This window comes from Podarcis liolepis, assembly GCF_965112155.1.
Source record: "Podarcis liolepis genome assembly, chromosome: 10".
Classification (NCBI taxonomy): domain Eukaryota; kingdom Metazoa; phylum Chordata; class Lepidosauria; order Squamata; family Lacertidae; genus Podarcis; species Podarcis liolepis.
Genome location: NC_139562.1, coordinates 32,105,916 through 32,123,649, shown reverse-complemented (window position 1 = coordinate 32,123,649; position 17,734 = coordinate 32,105,916). Strand labels below are relative to the sequence as shown.

The following is a 17,734-nucleotide window of genomic DNA, read 5'->3' as shown; positions in this document are numbered from 1 at the left end:
GAGGGAGGTATGGATTGGAGGGAGCAATGTTTATTATTGTGGGGGCGAGATGCACGAATTTCAGTCCTTTATTCCGCTGAGTAAGCTTTGCCATAAATGCCACCATGAGCAAGCCGACTGAGCCCGCCCCATCCCCGAGCTGCTGCCGCTTCCTCATTTGCTTGCAGCCAACCAGCCTCGGTGCTAATAGGACTCAGATCAGCAGGCTCGCAAAGCTGGCCAGCTGGCCATGTGACCAGTAGAAAGCAGGAAGCAGCAGAAAGTTTGCAGCAGCCTCTCCTGAGCCTTCGCCCTTGCGCCTGGTGTGGTCGTCTATGCTCAAGTGTGGCTCGCAGTCGTGCATGGTAAGCGCGGGATTTGACCGGGAGTCGTTGTCTGGCGGCTTGGAGAGGTGACTGTTTTGCTGGGGCTCCCCGGCTGGGAGACAGGGAAGCTGAGCAGGGGAAGGAGGTTACCGGGATTCCCCGTTTCTCTTGAGAATGAGATGTCTCTCTTCTCTGCGATCAGAATCTTGCCTCCAGAACGTGAGAAGGAACAACACAAAGTGTGAACAGCCAATAATGCCGTAGTTATGCCCCCCCCCCCCAGTCAATACATCGATTTGCCTTTAGCAAGGGAAAGGCTGCTGTAAGATCTCATGAAGTGACATCTGAAATACAGGCTGACTTCTGCATCCTCTTGACCCACCTAGAATAGTAATAGCCAAGTAGTGTGTGTGTGTGTGTGTGTGTGTGTGTGTGTATGTTTCAAACTATTATAGTTGTGTAATAGTTTGTTGCCTGTACTCTAAACTACTTCTCTGTTGTTCCAGAAGGCAGGGCTAGTAAATTTCAGCTAAACCTTGGGAGCTGACTGCCTTTACAGGGGAAAGGGGTAGATGCTCTATCACTGGAGAGAACTCTGTGAGGGCTGTTGCTGTAGTTGTTTCTTGCACTGCAGATCCTGCATTGAGCAGTGGCTGATTGGAATACATGAATCCTCCTGCTCTGTAATCCCACCTGCGGTAATTGCGCCACACCAGCCACTCCCATCATTCCTGACCATTAGCCATGCTGGCTGGGCCCAGGGGCGCCGACTTATAAAAAACATTGGGGGAGCCCGCGAAAGCTCATGAATAATAAATAAGCTCATGAATATGCAGATAAAGTGGCGCCGCCTCCTCGTGAGCGAATAGGGGAGAGCGTGCAGCGCCTATTAATCAGCTCCGAAGGAAATTGGGTGGAGCTTTTGCTCGGGAGGGAGGGCAGGAGGCATGCAGCCCGACCCTGTGCATTTTGGGCTGGGGGAGGGGCGGCGGTGGCGCTCTGCTGGAGGGGCGCCCGAGATTATTGGGGGGGCAGAGCCCCCCCAAACGATTTTTTGAGGGGGCTCGGGCCCCCTCAGGCCCCATGGAGTCGGCGCCTATGGCCTGGGCCTGATGGGTGTTGTAGTCCGAACTCTCTTGAGGACACCAGGTTGGAAAGTCTGTTCCACACTCTAGAAAGGCTCCACTTCTCCCCACTAGTGAAATATCAACTAGCTGATGTTTAGCAGTAGATGGTTTTGCATTTACACTGCTATGTTTTAAGCACAACCCTTGCTCCTCAGCAGCTAAGAGATTAAAAAAAAAGCTGCACAAGCTCCAAGTGTTGATCTTCTTTAAAATGAATTTTATCTGCATGGTGCCTCCATTATGATGGAACATCATAATAACTCATTCCATGAGTAGTGATTCTCAAGGTCATTTCTTATCTGAGTACAGAGTTTATTATCCAAAGGATAACAGGGACATTCTTTTTATTCAGGAGTAACCTCATGACTCCTTGGCCACCCCCAGTTTTTTTACCTTTGACATTGTCTACTCTTTAGAGTTGTTGAGTTTACCTGGATCATATGTCAGAGTGGTTGAGTAGTCTAAGTGATAGTCCGATCCCTTTCAGGATTAAACATTTCTCATAATTTTGCCTGCAAATTCAATGAATTTGAAACTGAAATTATAATCAGGATCAGGGCAACTAACAAGAAATCCAGGGAGTTATTTGCACTGAAGCAGCTTGAGATCAAAGAAGTTACCCTCAGGATCCTTTGCAGATACCGGTAATTCTGGGAGTGCATCTCTGGGCTTTTTCAGATGCGGCTGCTTGGGGCAGAAAATATCTTAGGCTGGCAAGGAATGGACTCTCTTTTGGAGTTCTTGCAATAAGAGGGGCAAAACTCTGAACTAAAAAACAAGAAAAGGGGATAATTTTCAAAAATCATCTGTTTAGCATGGATCATCGAAGCTGATATGAGGAATGTTGCTAATTGTTCAGATTTGATCATGAAATAACCCAGGACTTTTTAGAGTTTCATAAAGAAGGCAAGTTTTCCTTATCATTTCCATATTTGCAAGACCGCTGTGGTCTCATTCATGGGGACTGGGCTGGTTGGGGATGATCAAATAGGCAGGACCCATGTAATTGACTTGCTAGGAATGTAAAACGAGCTATGTATCTTCCCAACTGCTCCACTGTGCTGGCTCTTCCCCTCCTGAGAAAGGTGGTGGTTGAAACTCCATGAAGCTCAGGCATATCTGCATTCTAGGTGACCACCTGGCTGTGTAGCAGCCATTGTAACAGCTGGGGGAGCTACTGCAACAGCTCTGGGATAGAAACTGCACAACACCCTGTTCTTTCTGCTGCCAAGCATAATAGGGTTATGGCAGCATAGATGATACTACATGACAGCTAGGCCATATGGCATCACACAACATTACACCGGAAAACTTGAACATCAGGAAACAGTTTCTGTCTCAGTAGCTGTTGCGCCAGTTTATCAAATTTTCTGAAACTTGGGTGTTCCATCCTGAACCCACTAGCTGCTACTTCTCCCCAATACTGTCAGATATTATCTACATGTGTTACTTCCTGCTACACCCTTCTCTGAAGGCTCAGTGGTAGGTCATGTGCTTGCAGGCAGAAGTTTGTCTAACTTTCAGAAACTGGGGCAGGTCATGCCTAGATATCCCTAAACTGCAAGCTACAAACTAGACACTATGCAAGGAGGGACTACAGCTGCATCCTGCCTTTCTTTAACCTCTAATCCTCCCATGGATGTTTACAAACCTGTTTGGCCTTGAGACCAAGGCTGCTTGTCAATATGTGCTTTGGCCTTGTGCTGTGGTTTCAATCTTTGGAATGACTTTAGCGCTTCAGGAGTAGTAGGACCGGAAGGCGGCTCATATTTATTTGATGGCATATATGATGATGAACTGCTGGGCTGGAACCTATGAAGCTGCCTCACACCAGGTCTGGCCAATGCTCCATCTAGTGCTGTATGGTCTACATTGATTAGCAGCAGCGATCTAGGATTTCAGACAAGGAATCTTTCATAACTCTAATAACTCTACCTGAAGATGCTGGGGGGTTGAAGAAGAGGCCTTCTGAATGCAAGGCAAATGATCTTCCACTCGGCTATATCCTCCAAGGGCTATGCAGATCGGAAAGGCAGGGGATCTAGATAATATCTGATAGCACAGGAGAGCATTGTGCTGGTGGTAGCTAGAGGCTCTTGGATGGAATGAGAGCACTTTGAGTCATGTGTTGTACTATAAAGTTTGGATCATGTTGGACAACTGATTGTACTGTTCAAGTAGGAGTGTCTTCAGATAATTACACCTTTGCTTAATAGACTGAGATGTGCAAAAGTGCTTTGTTCCCCTTCCCTCATCCCTTCGTGATCCATCTCAGTGGAATGTAGTTTCGTGTTCCATCCTACACCTGGAAACTAGGGTTATCATCTTTGGAAATGAGCCAAGATCTCAAATCACAATCTGAGGCAGTTCAAGATTTCAGCTTGTTCGAAATAGGTCTACCATCATTTACCGGTTTGGACATGACAGTAAGCCATGGTTAATTGGAGACTTGCTCATTTCACTGAAGCATGCTGTGAAGCAAAAAGCGAAGAGGGTTGTGGAGTGGGGTTGCTGTTACCTTCAATAACCTTCTTATTGAAAACTACTATTATTTGCTCTCACTCTGCAGCATTGATTTATTGATCGGTAGTCATGAAGCTCATAGCGTCTGTACTGCTTGCGGCCTTAGTCATCACCTCCCTAGCCCTGGAGAATGGGCTCATGAGGACGCCTCCAATGGGGTGGCTTGCATGGGAACGATTCCGTTGCAATATTGATTGCAAGACTGATCCACAGAACTGCATCAGGTAAGTGGAAGAGCCTTGGAAGCTCTGCAGCTTAAACATGTGCGGCAGGGGCAAGGGAGGGGAGGAGTGAAGTCCCCTTGCATTTCACACAAAGCTGGATCTGTTTTGCAGGAAGGATGCCTCGAGGAAGGCCCATTTTACTTTCCGTCCATCTCTATTTTATGCTGCCATCTGAATACCCACTAGCTGTGCTCCACTTTTCAACTTTACATTAAAAAACAAACAAACTGGTGGTAGGCTTGATGAATTCTGACGGGCCTGTCAAGGAGGGGGTCGCTTTCCCAAGTCCTCCCTCCAAGCTACTAATCACTCACAGGCACCAAACGGGTTATTAGGCCTTATTGACATCTTCTCTGGCACCAGCTACAGAACATCAAACAATAGTCTCATCTATGACATGTTCTCTCCTCCCCTCGGCAGGTTAATTTGAATATTTATAGGGGCTGGGGAATCCTGGCAGCCAGCCAGCCCCATCACCTGCTCCCACTTGGGGGGACTAATTCTCACCACCTGCCTGAGGGTCCCCACCCAGCCATACCTGCTTACAGAATCCCTACTTCATGACAGGGCCCACAGGCTGGGCACATTTCCCCTGCCATCATCTCTGCTATGTTCAATGTGGAGAAATAAAAGGGCAGCGAGTTTATGTTTTACATGGGGAGGGATGTTTGCTGAGTGGAGTTTACTTCTGTGTAAACATTAGAAGGATCTTGACCATGAGGAAGAGCACTGCTGGATAATACAACATTATGTTCAAGTGCTTGCTAAGAAATCTTGTTTATTTGAATAAAGATTTAATACTGTGTAATGTATTCTGACGTTGGCATTGTAACGCACATTTATTTGTAATGCACATTGTGTTTGATGTGGGAAGTTTTTTGTCTGGTCTGGATAAAGTCAGTTTAACTGTTGCTTGAGGCCTGAACTGGCATCTGTATGTTCAAATTCTCGGTATGCTAAAGAAGGAGAGAAGGAATATATAACTCACTTGCTAGGTGAAACTTTAGACTTTTCAGTGAGACGGTGTCTGGTACGAAAGCCAGAGGGAAGATATCCGGGGCACAAGACAAACCCACAGAAAAGGGTTGGGAAAAGGATTCCAGCACGGCCTTCAGTTATTGTGTATGGCAGGCACAACTGAGGTGGAGAAGATAAAAGGACAATCAGGCTGAAGCTGTCTTAGATTAACATTAATAGTTGAATAGAAGCAGTTGGTATTTAAAGTGGCAGCAACAAGTTGACAAAGCATATGCTCATTTATAGAAACAATCCTATATTTAAATCACCAGAGAAGCTTGGGGACTTAATCTTGTAATAAATAAACATAAACAGCTTTGTTAAACTTAACATTTGTATATGACTGTCTTTGTACCGTGCCTGTACAGTGGTACCTCTGGTTAAGTACTTAATTCATTCCAGAGGTCCATTCTTAACCTGAAACTGTTCTTAACCTGAAGCACCACTTTAGCTAATGGGGCCTCCTGCTGCCGCTGCGCCACTGGAGCACGATTTCTGTTCTCATCCTGAAGCAAAGTTCTTAACCCAAGGTACTATTTCTGGGTTAGCAGAGTCTGTAACCTGAAGTGTCTGTAACCTGAAGCGTATGTAAGTGTTCAGAGGGGGAAAAGGAGACTGAATAGTGGCAGTGGCATGGGTTTAGGAGAACCATTGGAGAGGGAGTTTTGTTATTGTACATTAAGTACATAAAATAAAATATGAAATGCAATACGAAACTTCCATTTTAATTTGTTGTACAGTGGTGCCTCGCAAGACGAAATTTGTTCCGCGAGTTTTTTTGTCTTGCGATTTTTTCGTCTTGCGAAGCACGGTTTTGGAAAAGCTTCAAAAATACCAAAGTCTTCAAAAACCTCAAAAAAAGGCTACCACACCGCGTGCTATGAGTTGCTCCACGAAGTCAAGTCGCAACTGTATTAACGGTTTTAAGAAAAAGGAAACAAACTTGCAAGACGTTTCCGTCTTGCAAAGCAAGCCCATAGGGAAAATCGTCTTGCGAAGCAACTCAAAAAACCAAAAACCCTTTCGTCTTGCGAGGCACTTGTCTTGCAAGGTACCACTGTACAGCTGTGGAAGCTCTCATGGGCAAAGCTTGCCACCTGTTGGTGAAAATAGGCAACTGCATGCTTGCCTTGGTTGTACAGCCCTGCGTGGGTGCTCTCTTCCATGTTGTTCCCTGTGGCCACAAATAGTTCAGGGTCACTTGGATGTTGTTTTTAACTTGCTTTTCTTTTTGTGGGACAGTGAAAAACTCTTCATGGACATGGCGGATCGCCTGGCAGCGGACGGCTGGAGGGAGCTGGGCTATGTGTATGTCAATATAGACGATTGCTGGATGGCAAAACAGCGAGATTCAACAGGGCAGCTGATTCCAGATCCTGAGAGGTTCCCTAGTGGCATCAAAGCCTTAGCAGATTACGTGAGTGATCCATAACACCTGATGGTGAAGCAAGATCCGGGGCATCTCCCATCCATGGTTTTTAAGAATGTATTTTGTGCTTTTAAATATCGATTTGATTCTGTGAATCGTTCCGAGACCTGCGGATATAGGGCAGTATATAAATTCAATCAGTCAATCAATAAGAATCCCCTTCTAGCCATCAGTAGTGAGGACTAAAAAACTTGTGAAATCACGAGTCCCCAAAGCAACCAGGTCCTCTTCCTTCAGTGGCTTCAACTTGCTTATTCAGAGTAGCCTGCAGAACATTCCCTCCAGTTCAAAAGAAGCTTTCATTTAATTCCAGCATCCTTGATCTCCCGGGCCCACCTGGATTGTGGCAAGAAAGGTAATAACAACAGTTGCTTGGGCCATCATCCCTAAACCTAGACATGTGGAGAAGCAGAATATGAACCAGGCAGCCGTTGGATTCAGGGGGCAGAGTTGCCCATGATCATCATCATCATCATCATTTTATTATTTATACCCTGCCCATCTGGCTGGGTTGCCCCAGCCATTCTGGGCAGCTTTCAGAACGTATAAAAAACATAAGCATCAACCATTAAAAACTTCCCAATACAGGGTTGCCTTTAGATGTCTTCTAAAACTTGTGTCGTTCTTTATCTCCTTGACATCTGAAGGGAGGGGGATCCACAGGGAGGTGCTGTCCAAATCACAAATATTTGCTGTTAGTTGTATCCAGTTCCCACCTGGCTCATACTTGCCTTTCTGCAGTCATGGGAATGCATATAGTTAAACTGTGGAACACACTCCCACAAGAGGCAGTGACCGTCCCTAACTTGGATGGTTATCAATGGTTGCTAGCCATGATGGCTGTATTCTCCCTCTGTGGTTGGAGGCAGTAATACCAGTTTCTGGAAACCACAGGGCAGGAGAGTTGGCCACGGTTGACCAGGCATCTGGTTGGCCACAGTGAGAACACAGTGTTGGACTAGGTGGGCCATTGGCGTGATCTAGCAAGCACTTCTTTTGTTCTGATGCTCATTTCTGAGCTACGCTGAGCGTAGGAGAAAAGTCCTGTGCGAAACAGCCCCAAAGCATGTACTGGATGTCGGAATCTCCATTCGACCGAGCTGATAAGGCTCATCTTCGGAATCGCCTCCCGACGATTAATTGACGGCCTGATCCTTTGATAAGGCCTTAGGCATGTCGTCCCAGCAGAGTTCCCAAAACAGCATGCGGAAGAGACAAGAGGTTTGGGCTACATTGCTATGCTTTATTTTCTAGCTACGCAGAGAGCAAAGAAATATACATCCTCTCCCTGTGAGAGCAGAGAGCAACTGAACAAAGGAACAAAGGAAACCGGAAACCACTAACGTCACATCCTGTCTCCCTTTCCCGTGAGACTGCAAGGTCTCTGGAATGTAAACAGAGTCCTGTGACTCCCAGCAGCTGCTCAGTGAGAAACAGAAACTAGCACTGAATATGGGTCCCATAAGCTCGGAACATGGGCTGCGAGTGAGAGATGGGGAAATTATGAGGAATTTTCTCCATATTAGCTCTATTCCAGAGTGAGCGGTACCAAGCATCCACTGTAAGCTTTTGGGTGGTTTTTCATTGAATTGTAATAACTTTCTGCTGCCAAGATCCTATATGAGGCCAATTATTTTGACATTGGTATCATCAAAAATATTCAGTAACATTAATTTTGGACAATAAACAATTGTTTCTTTACAAATAGTTCTGTCAAAATCGAATTCCAAAAATCTTGCACTAACTGCCATTCAGTCCACCATAAATGATAATATATACCAAGTTTATTGCAAGCCCTCCAAAGAATTTTCTGAGGTGGAAATAAAACATTTTTGACATTTGCAAAGAAGTCCTATACCATCTGTGTAATAATATTAAGGCGTTTTCCCTAAGAAAACTGGAAACAGGTTTTAAGGGCCGAATCTGATTTTACAAGTATTTTATCGTTCCCACACTGATCATGTAGCTATGTTAACTAATGATATTTTTAATCATAGTTAAACACACTCCAGAGTATCCCCTAACCTCCAAATTGCAAATCTGGTATTCCATTTTTCTGTTATCAAAATGGAAGTGTCATAGTGGCAGAAAGTATGCGAGGGTAGAGAGTCTTTGTGCTGACCACCTCCATCGCAAGGATCCTTCAGAAGGGAGTTGCTGCCAGGACCATTATGTGCAGGTGTATTTTGATGCATTGAATAGAATGATAGTTTATGAGTCATGGCAGAGGGGAGAGCATGTGTACAAATTCAGCTGGTATTTGTTTGTTTTGTTGCTTTTTAAAAATGCTGTTCATATTATTTTATAGATATGAACGCTGTAGTACTTTGTGAATCCTATAATATGATTTTTAATTAATAAATACAAATTGGACTATAATTTGATATTTTTATTTTACTTTATTATTTTTTAATTCAAGTATTTTGATTGGATATTTAATTGGATGTTTTTATTGGAAAATCAATAAAAATGATTCTTTAAAAAAAGAATCCTATAATATGATTTTTGGTGTAACACTGATGTTTAGCTTTTTTTTTTTTAGTTGTTTTGTTAATAGAGGGTAATTGCTTTATTTGTGATTTGCGGTGGTTTTGCTGATGATTTGTTAAGTATTGTATGTGATTTATGCTGTATTTCATTGTGATGTTTCATTATGTAATTTTTAGAATAAAAGTAAATAAATAAAAATTGGGAAAGACACTCAAGCATGGCAACACACCAGCTGCTTTGACTGGTCGACGTTACAGTCTGTCTATGGGAGTCCCCGTCCATCTTTCAAGTTCTTCTTTCTTTTTGTAGGTGCATGCCCGGGGGCTGAAGCTCGGCATCTACGGTGACTTAGGCACCCATACTTGTGAAGGGTATCCCGGCACAACGCTGGACCGGGTTGAGCAAGATGCCTCGACATTTGCCCAGTGGGGAGTGGATATGCTGAAGCTGGATGGCTGCTATTCTTCAGCATATCAGCAGGCTGAAGGTAAGGACTGAGGCTTCCTCATTGCCTCTGTTCGCTTTATCCTGCCCCCTTCAGTGCTCCATCTCCATCCTGACTGGGCCTAGACAGACCCCGGCTGCTTGATCTTGATCTTGCTGATAAAAAAATTATTTGAATCCGCTTTTGATGTGTGTGTTTCTCAGATACAGTGGTATCTCGGGTTACATACACTTCAGGTTACATACGCTTCAGGTTACAGACTCCACTAACCCAGAAATAGTACCTCGGGTTAAGAACTTTGCTTCAGGATGAGAACAGAAATCATGCAGCGGCAGCGCGGCAGAAGCAGGAGGCCCAATTCGCTAAAGTGGTGCTTCAGGTTAAGAACAGTTTCAGGTTAAGAATGGACCTCCAGAACAATTAAGTTTTTAACCCGAGGTACCACTGTGTGTGTGTGTGTGTGTGTGTGTGTTAGTTACACAAGGTGTCATTCATTATTATTATTTTTTAAATCTGGTTTAAGAGGAAATCTGAATTTAATACAATCGTGTTATAAGGGTGCTATCTAAATCATTGTCAGGGTAGACTCATTTAAATCAGTGAACAAGTTTATTGATTTTAGTGGGTCTGCTCTGTCACTAACACTGGATATCATGTTATGTCTAGATATTCTTTTTAAACCAGAATCATGGCCATCTTTAAAAACATGCTAACTGAAAGGCATTTTTTTTTCATTTAAAAAATGGAGTGGGGAGGGAAATAACTTGATTTCTGAGTTATATATATAAAACACACAATAGGCCTCATGTTGTGTTTTTTATTGTGGGGTTTCAATTGGATCCAAGTAATCACAAGGGCAAGAATACAGGAGACGGCATTGTGTACCTCACCAGAATCATCCTTGGAACCCAAATAGATTTTCTTGTTTTCCAGTTTCCATGCCGGCCCCTTGCAACTTGCTCAGTTTTCAAATTATGAATATTCTTTATCCCTAAAAGGTTATCCTAGAATGTCCAGTGCTCTGAATGCAACAGGCCGCCCAATTGCCTATTCCTGTAGCTGGCCAGCCTATCGAGGGGGACTTCCGCCCAAGGTGAGGCCTTGCTGAAAAGACTTTGGGGCTGAGGTCACCTCCTCGGTCCTTTAAAGCATGTTCAGAATTTTGACAATTTGGGTGGAGTGAGCAGGGATCCACAAATCTATGCCCACCACTGGCCACCATTCAAATGCTTCTTAAGCTGATAAGAGACAGGCAAGACTTCCAGTCTGACCTTGTGCTACACTTTTGTAAGCACTCTGGAAACAGCTCAGCTGACAAGGAGCAAGACCTCCGTCCTCCCTGACTCATCATTCCATATCCACAAAGGCAACCATAGGGGCGAGGGGAGGGGTAGAATAAAAAGCCTCCAGGACAACATCTATGATAGTTTATGTCTCCTTCAAGATCAGGATAGGTTATTTTGATTCCCCCTATATTATCCTCACAATAACCTTGTGAGGTAAATTAAGCTGGTAGTTGATGACTAGCTGAAGATCCTCCAGTAGGCTTCATGGCTGACCAGGGATTAGTAACTGACCTAAGTCCAACACGCACACTGCTTTTTATTTTATTTTTACAGTGTAAATTAGCCAAAAAGTGGTTTCTCTTTGAGTGGTTTTGTCCAAGCGGAGTACAGTAACTAGAACAGTGTTTCCCAAACTTGGGTCTCAAGCTGTTTTTGGACTACAATTCCCATCAGCCCTGACCACTGCTCCTGCTAGTGAGGAATGATGGGAGTTGTAGTCCAACCACAGCTGGAGATGCAAGTTTGAGAAACATTGAGCTATTAGGGAAAAGAAGAGGAGGACATTATCTGCCAATGTGAGCTTCCCATGGGCTTCTTGTTGGCCGTGTGGGACACAGAGTGCTGGACTAGTTAGTTGGCCAGTTGAAAAAAGCATGGCTGGATCATCTATTGGCACCATTTCTGTCTGTTGATAATCCTAGTTTGCAGCACCTGTTTTGGGGTACTGCTTCAGGGTGCAATATTACTATTTGTGGTCAGTCTTCCCATACTTTTTGCGCTGGCTGGGGCTTATGGGAATTGTAGTCCAAAACATCTGGAGGGCACCAGGTTGGAGTGACCTAGACATGGTGATGTTGAGCAGAGGAGATTAACATTGAAGCTAGAAGAGAGATGGTCTCAGAATTTCTAACGCTAGAAAAACTGCACCTCGCCCTCTGTTTCTCCAAAGGGTAAAGTGTACAGCTGTATTGGTAAATAACTCATTTCACATCTTTTTTCCAGGTGAACTACACACTCCTGGCAAGCATATGTAATCTCTGGCGAAACTACGGTGATATACAAGACTCTTGGGAGAGTGTCCTCTCCATAGTGGATTGGTTCTCGGCCAATCAGGATGTACTTCAGCCAGTGTCTGGCCCTGGCCATTGGAACGACCCAGACATGGTAATGCTGAATCGAGGAGCTTAACATGAAAGCTAGGAGAGAGGGAGAGAGACTGTCTCAGGATTTCTAAAGTTAGAAAGATGCAGCAGAGACTCTTGTTGGCAGGAATTCCTCTGCTCTCAACATCTTGCGTAGAAGGGCTGAAGCCTGTAAGTTAAGTGATTTAGCTGGCTTTTGTGTTTCTTTTTGGGAATCCTTCAGTCTACTGCAATCCCCATCCTTCTACCCTGGGTTGTTTATAGCCTTCCCTTCTGTGACCTCTAAATGTTTTGCAAATAAACATATGTTGCGTCATTTATTCTGTAGGGTATGGAGAGTCAAAGAGTTCCGCATGACACAGAACTTCCCTCCCCCAAGAAATCTCTCATCTTCATGCAAACATACAGATTTTTTGGCTTCTGAAATGTTTACCAATCTCCACCCGTTTTCAGGTTTTTTCTTTCGAGCCTTCAAAATTTACAGTAAACTGTGAGGTTCCCTGGATGCTGTGCATGGCAGCCATTTCTGATCTTGTGCACTTGGTCGCTGAAAATATATCTTAGAACATCTTTAGAAACATGTCCAACTGGTGATGTGCATATAGTCCAGTGGCGTGCGGTCATTGGACTAAGGGAACTATGCTTGTCCCCTAAATGTTCGCCTGGTGCCTCCTTCCCAAAGCCCAGGAAGCTTCTGCCTGGCTTAGGGAGGCGTGTTGCCCATGTGTGCAACATCAGGACTTCACAACATCACACACACGGCATCGACCCCCCCATGTCCCTCGCAAGCTAGCACCTCTGGCCCTAACTGTTCCCCTATGAAAAATTTCACTGCATGCCACTGATATAGTCCTAGTGGCCTGTGCCTGCAGCGCCTGGACTAGATTTACCTTTTAAAACAACATTTCTCAGAACATGCTGCACAGAGGTGCTGCTGAGAGAGACTAATATTTCACATCCTCCAATTCAAAGCAAATTGTATTGTGATTTTAAACCAGATATTTATAGATTTTAATGCAGGTTTGATGACTGGAAAAAAGAAACACGTCTGCCCAATCACAGTGAAGTGAACTAGCTTTTCTGATTTCTGTTCGGTGAACTGGAGCAATGTTCTTCAACCTCGGGTCCCAAGATGGTGTTGGACTACAACTCCCATCATCCCTGACCATTGTCTAAGCTGGCTGAGGATGATGGAAGTTGTAGACCAGCAGCATCCTAGGAAGCAAAGTTGACAAATACTGAACTAGAGCTTTCTCTGAATCAAGCCATCACCTCCTTTTACTTTCATCCTTCACTTCAATCTCATCCTTAGTTTCAACCTCCTTCTTTGTCCTGCAGCTAATCATTGGAAACTTTGGCCTCAGCTATGAACAGTCCCGCTCCCAGATGGCCTTATGGACTGTGATGGCTGCTCCCCTTTTCATGTCCGCGGACCTCCGCACCATTTCTGAGCAAGCACGAGAAATTCTACAGAACAAACTGATGATCAAAATTAACCAAGATCCCCTGGGAATTCAAGGACGCAGAATCCTTCAGGTAGGGAAGGACTGGATCCTGTAGCTCAATAGATAAGCATAGCCTGTAAACCTTTGGAGCTGGGAGTGCTGTCTTCTGCTTTTTGATCTGAGGGGGAGTGGTAACTTGAGCCAAATGTGGGTAGTTCATTTTATATCCTGACTTTCTTCCAAGGCATATAATCTTAAAGGGTGCAGTTAGACTCTTGTGCACTTTTTTCTGCAGCGTATTTACAGAAGTAGACCTACAATTTAGACTGTACTGAGCACTGTTTGCTATTGGTAGCACTGTTTGCTATAGGTAACAATATCCCGTTTCCAGCCACTTTAACAATTTGCAGTGTTCAATCCCTGGTATCTCTAGGGAGAGCTAGGGTAGATTTCTGTCTGAAACACTGCCAGTCTGTGTAGATAATACTGAGGCAGATGGACCAATGGCCTGATCCAGTATAAGGCAGCTTCCTCAATTCCTTGTGTGCCCCAGAGGAGTGTTCCCGTTATTGGCACGTAACTTCAATCTGCTGTTTGTAGGAGAAATCTCGCATAGAGGTGTTCCTGCGCCCCCTTTCCCAGTCAGCCAACGCTCTGGTTTTCTTCAGTCGGAGGACAGACATGCCGTATCGCTACACCGCGTCCCTCACCCACTTCAATTTTACCCAGAATGCTGTGTATGAGGTAAGAAAGAGACAAGGCTTATCAGCATCTTGTAGTAGTCCCTATCCTTGCACACCAGCAGGGCTGGTTCCTGTCCTGTGTAGAGGGAGGAAGGAGGCCTTTGGGGTGCAGACTCCACACACATCATCTTCAAGAACCTGTATGTTAATGGTGTGTCTCAAAGAGTCTCTGCATTACCATGGAGAAATCTCTCTCTCAGCCTTCCAACTTTGAGGCCCCTCCCTCTAGCATTCATCTTCCCCTTGCCTACCTTGGATTAGGACTGGTGGATAGACACAACAGAGCAGCAATGTAGTAAGTGCTTTGAATAGAGCCACACTGGTGTTGCTTCTCTGCATGGCCCACAGATTTGTGATTTGGCCATGCAAATGTTTGTCTTTTGTGTTTGGGGCAGATAGCGGAGTTAAAATTAGCATGGAGCTCTTTACCCATGGTGCGTTTGCCCCACAGAGCAGCCTTCACCACAATTTACATTTTTTAAAGGTCACCATATCCTTGTTGCTTCTTTTACCAGTGAGCTGTGCATTTGCAGCAGTATCAAGAATACTACTGCACAGCAAGCTATAATGCAAACCAGAAACTCATCATCAGAGTTTGTTTGAGGTGGAGGGGTGGCACAAAACAATGAGATGGGGAATTAAGTTTTCTATCATTTTAAAATCCATCTTGTAGATTGCTTTAGCACTTTTCCATTTGTCTGCTATCATGGCTGTGAAATAGCAACTGTATCTGGTATGTTCAAAGCAATGTATCCATGTTCGTTCATTTATCTGTATACATATAATATACATCCCCACAGTTAACTATGTCCTGTCACAATGATTCCTTCTGTTTCAGGCACAGGATGTGTACAGTGGTCAAATTATCACTGGCTTGAAGGCTGCCGATAACTTCACAGTGGTCATTAACCCCTCCGGAGTAGTCATGTGGTTTGTCTACCCAACAACATCCCTTGGCCAGCCGTCCAGCTTTGTGAAGCAGCTGCCTGAAGCCAGGAAGTTCCATCCTTCTGCCATGTGATGCCAAAAGGCCAATCGCTAGCTGCTAAGATTTCTCAGCAAGTCAGGCCAGGTGCGAAAGTGTTTCACCTTGTATTGCTGATGGCACCTCAAAGTGGGGCAGGTGGGTGGGGTCAGAAGGGGGATTTTACACATGCAGTGTAAAAACTGAGACAATGCACCATTTACCTCCAAGGTGCTACTGCCTGATTCTATAGATCCACTTGGAAGTTAAGTCTTAACTTGCACCACAGAGTTGCAGCCTTAACGGTAGCCAAATGCTTTGAAATCATTGGAAATTTAAGTTTAGATCATCTTAAAACAGTATATGGAAATTTAAGATATTCATGTCAGTGAAAACTAACTTGCCTGGAATTTTCCAAAATTGGTCTGAAAAAATCTAATTAAGCTTCAAATTAACCATTTTCTTCTTTCTTTTCTCCTCCATGCTGCAAGTATTTTACCTGCTGAGGCAGTTAGGTTTCATAGTGGAGCACATGGAGAGACACCCAAACACTCTTATCCATATCCAAGACCTACTAGAACCCACAACAGCAATTCACATCTTTGAATGTATAGTTGTAGACACCACTCTTATGATCCTTTCTGCATGCTGAGAGTACCAATTGTGAAAGCTAGCATTTCAGGTCACAGGGATCTAGTTAGTCTTTTCCTTGACATGCTAGCATATCAGCAAGGCAACTTATGGAAACAGTCAAAATAGGCTTGCATGCATTCAGGAAGGATGTATCACGTTGCTGAACAGTTTTGGGTTTTAGGAATATCAGTGCCCTTCTATTTCAGACAACAGATCCATCTGGTTTAACTTCCTGGAAGCAAAGGCAACACACCTCTTCTGCCCCCCCCCCAACCTGTTATTCAAAGGCTATTCTTGGGCTAAAGGCAACCTCACCTATTACAAAATTGTTATAGGAAACACGCGTATATATGGATTAACATTAATTGTACACACAGATGTTCATGCAAGTCTTTTATGACTTTAAATCAGGGTTGTTTTTTTAAAAACAAGCAGTATATAAATTTTGTGAAATAAAATAAAGACTTGTTTTATAATCTCAGCCTCTGTTTTAACTTCTTAGGCTAAAATGAACTATAACATTTTTTAAAGTTTTCATTTCATTTACTTTGTGAGCCACCCAATTTTTTTTCTTATGGGGTGGTTATTTATTCAATCCGTTTATGAGGTAAAAAAGGTGGAAGTGTAACAGTGGGAAACTTCAGTTGTACAGAGGCAGAACTGGAGCTGAAGGAGCCTTTGGGACTGGTAAAGCTGCTATAAAATACACCCCAGAAATTAGGAATCTCAGAAGGGCAACCTTATCCAAAAGAGGCAGTAACTTGGGGTGACAGAAGAAGTCTGTCTGTGTATCTAAAGAAGTGTGCATGCACACGAAAGCTCATACCAAGAACTAACTTAGTTGGTCTTTAAGGTGCTACTGGAAGGAATTTTTTTATTTTGGGGTGACAGATTTCAGGATGGCCGCTATCTTCCTATTGTCATCTGTGGAGGGGACGGGAGATATGCAAAATAAGTAGATTTAGATCTGTTTTAAGAGCATTTCCCCAACATGCTATTTTAAAAAAGCCAGGAGTGGCATGCTAATCAAAGCAAGGCACAGGAGCAGATTCCTTATGCAAGCTATTATTTTTGCAGCAGTTTGTTAGGATCCACAATGCAACTTAGTCAGACATACTCAAATTGGGGTTTAGTGAACTCAGCATCTCCTTTGACTAATGTAGGGTCTTGCACGTGCTGTATAGCAATGAAAACTACAGGTTACCAAAGGTGTTTCAAACTGGTGGCAGCCACAATCTAACATGAATATTATAGGCTACCACTTGATGAGCCAGCTGTCACCACTATCATTTTACCTTCTGCAATCATTTTTTATTTGTCAAAGTGAAAAACAACCATATAAAACCACCTTTCTGCTTGTGTCAAGGTCTTTTTGTTTTAGGTTATCCACCTACCTCTAGAAGTATATTTTATAGGAATCAGATAAAGGACAAAGAACTGAATAGCAGTTTAAAATGGAATGATTAATGCTGTGTGTCAAGTTCTGTAAAGCCTCACGTACTTCTCAACCTGATTTTTTTCTGTTTGTATATAAACCCCAGATCTCCCTTGATAACTGAACTGAAAGGGAATCATTCATGGGCCCACTCCTCCCTTTATATCCAAGATGAGGAACCTCTGGCCCTCCAATATTGCTGGACTACAATTCACCCTGCTGTCTGGGCTGATGGGAGCTGGAGTCCAAGAATATATAGAGGACCAGGCCCCAGGCTGGCTTCAAGTCATTCTACTAGAATGAGATCCAACTCCTCAAAGAACCCCGTGCCTTTACTTGATGTGTGTGTGTTCTAGTAAGGCATCCAGAATTATTCTCACATGTTTCCTGTTCACTTCGACAAATGGCAGCTACCGTATTTTTCACCCTATAGGGTGAAATGAAGGGGAAATCTGGGTGCGTCCTATGGGGCGAATACAGGCTTTCGCTGAAGCTTTGAGAGCAAGAGGGGTCGGTGTGCACCGAC

At 43.9% G+C, this 17,734-nt stretch overlaps 1 protein-coding gene across 1 annotated transcript; it reads left to right on the top strand.

Annotated features, from left to right (window-relative positions):
• Positions 1-164: 164 nt before the first annotated feature.
• Positions 165-16,249, top strand: NAGA (alpha-N-acetylgalactosaminidase). Its single transcript, XM_083462657.1, has 9 exons — positions 165-344; positions 4,002-4,179; positions 6,439-6,613; positions 9,425-9,602; positions 10,559-10,653; positions 11,849-12,010; positions 13,327-13,524; positions 14,034-14,177; positions 15,015-16,249. The coding sequence occupies exons 2-9, from the start codon at positions 4,025-4,027 to the stop codon at positions 15,195-15,197; spliced, it is 1,290 nt and encodes a 429-aa protein (XP_083318783.1). The 5' UTR covers positions 165-344; positions 4,002-4,024; the 3' UTR covers positions 15,198-16,249.
• Positions 16,250-17,734: the final 1,485 nt, after the last annotated feature.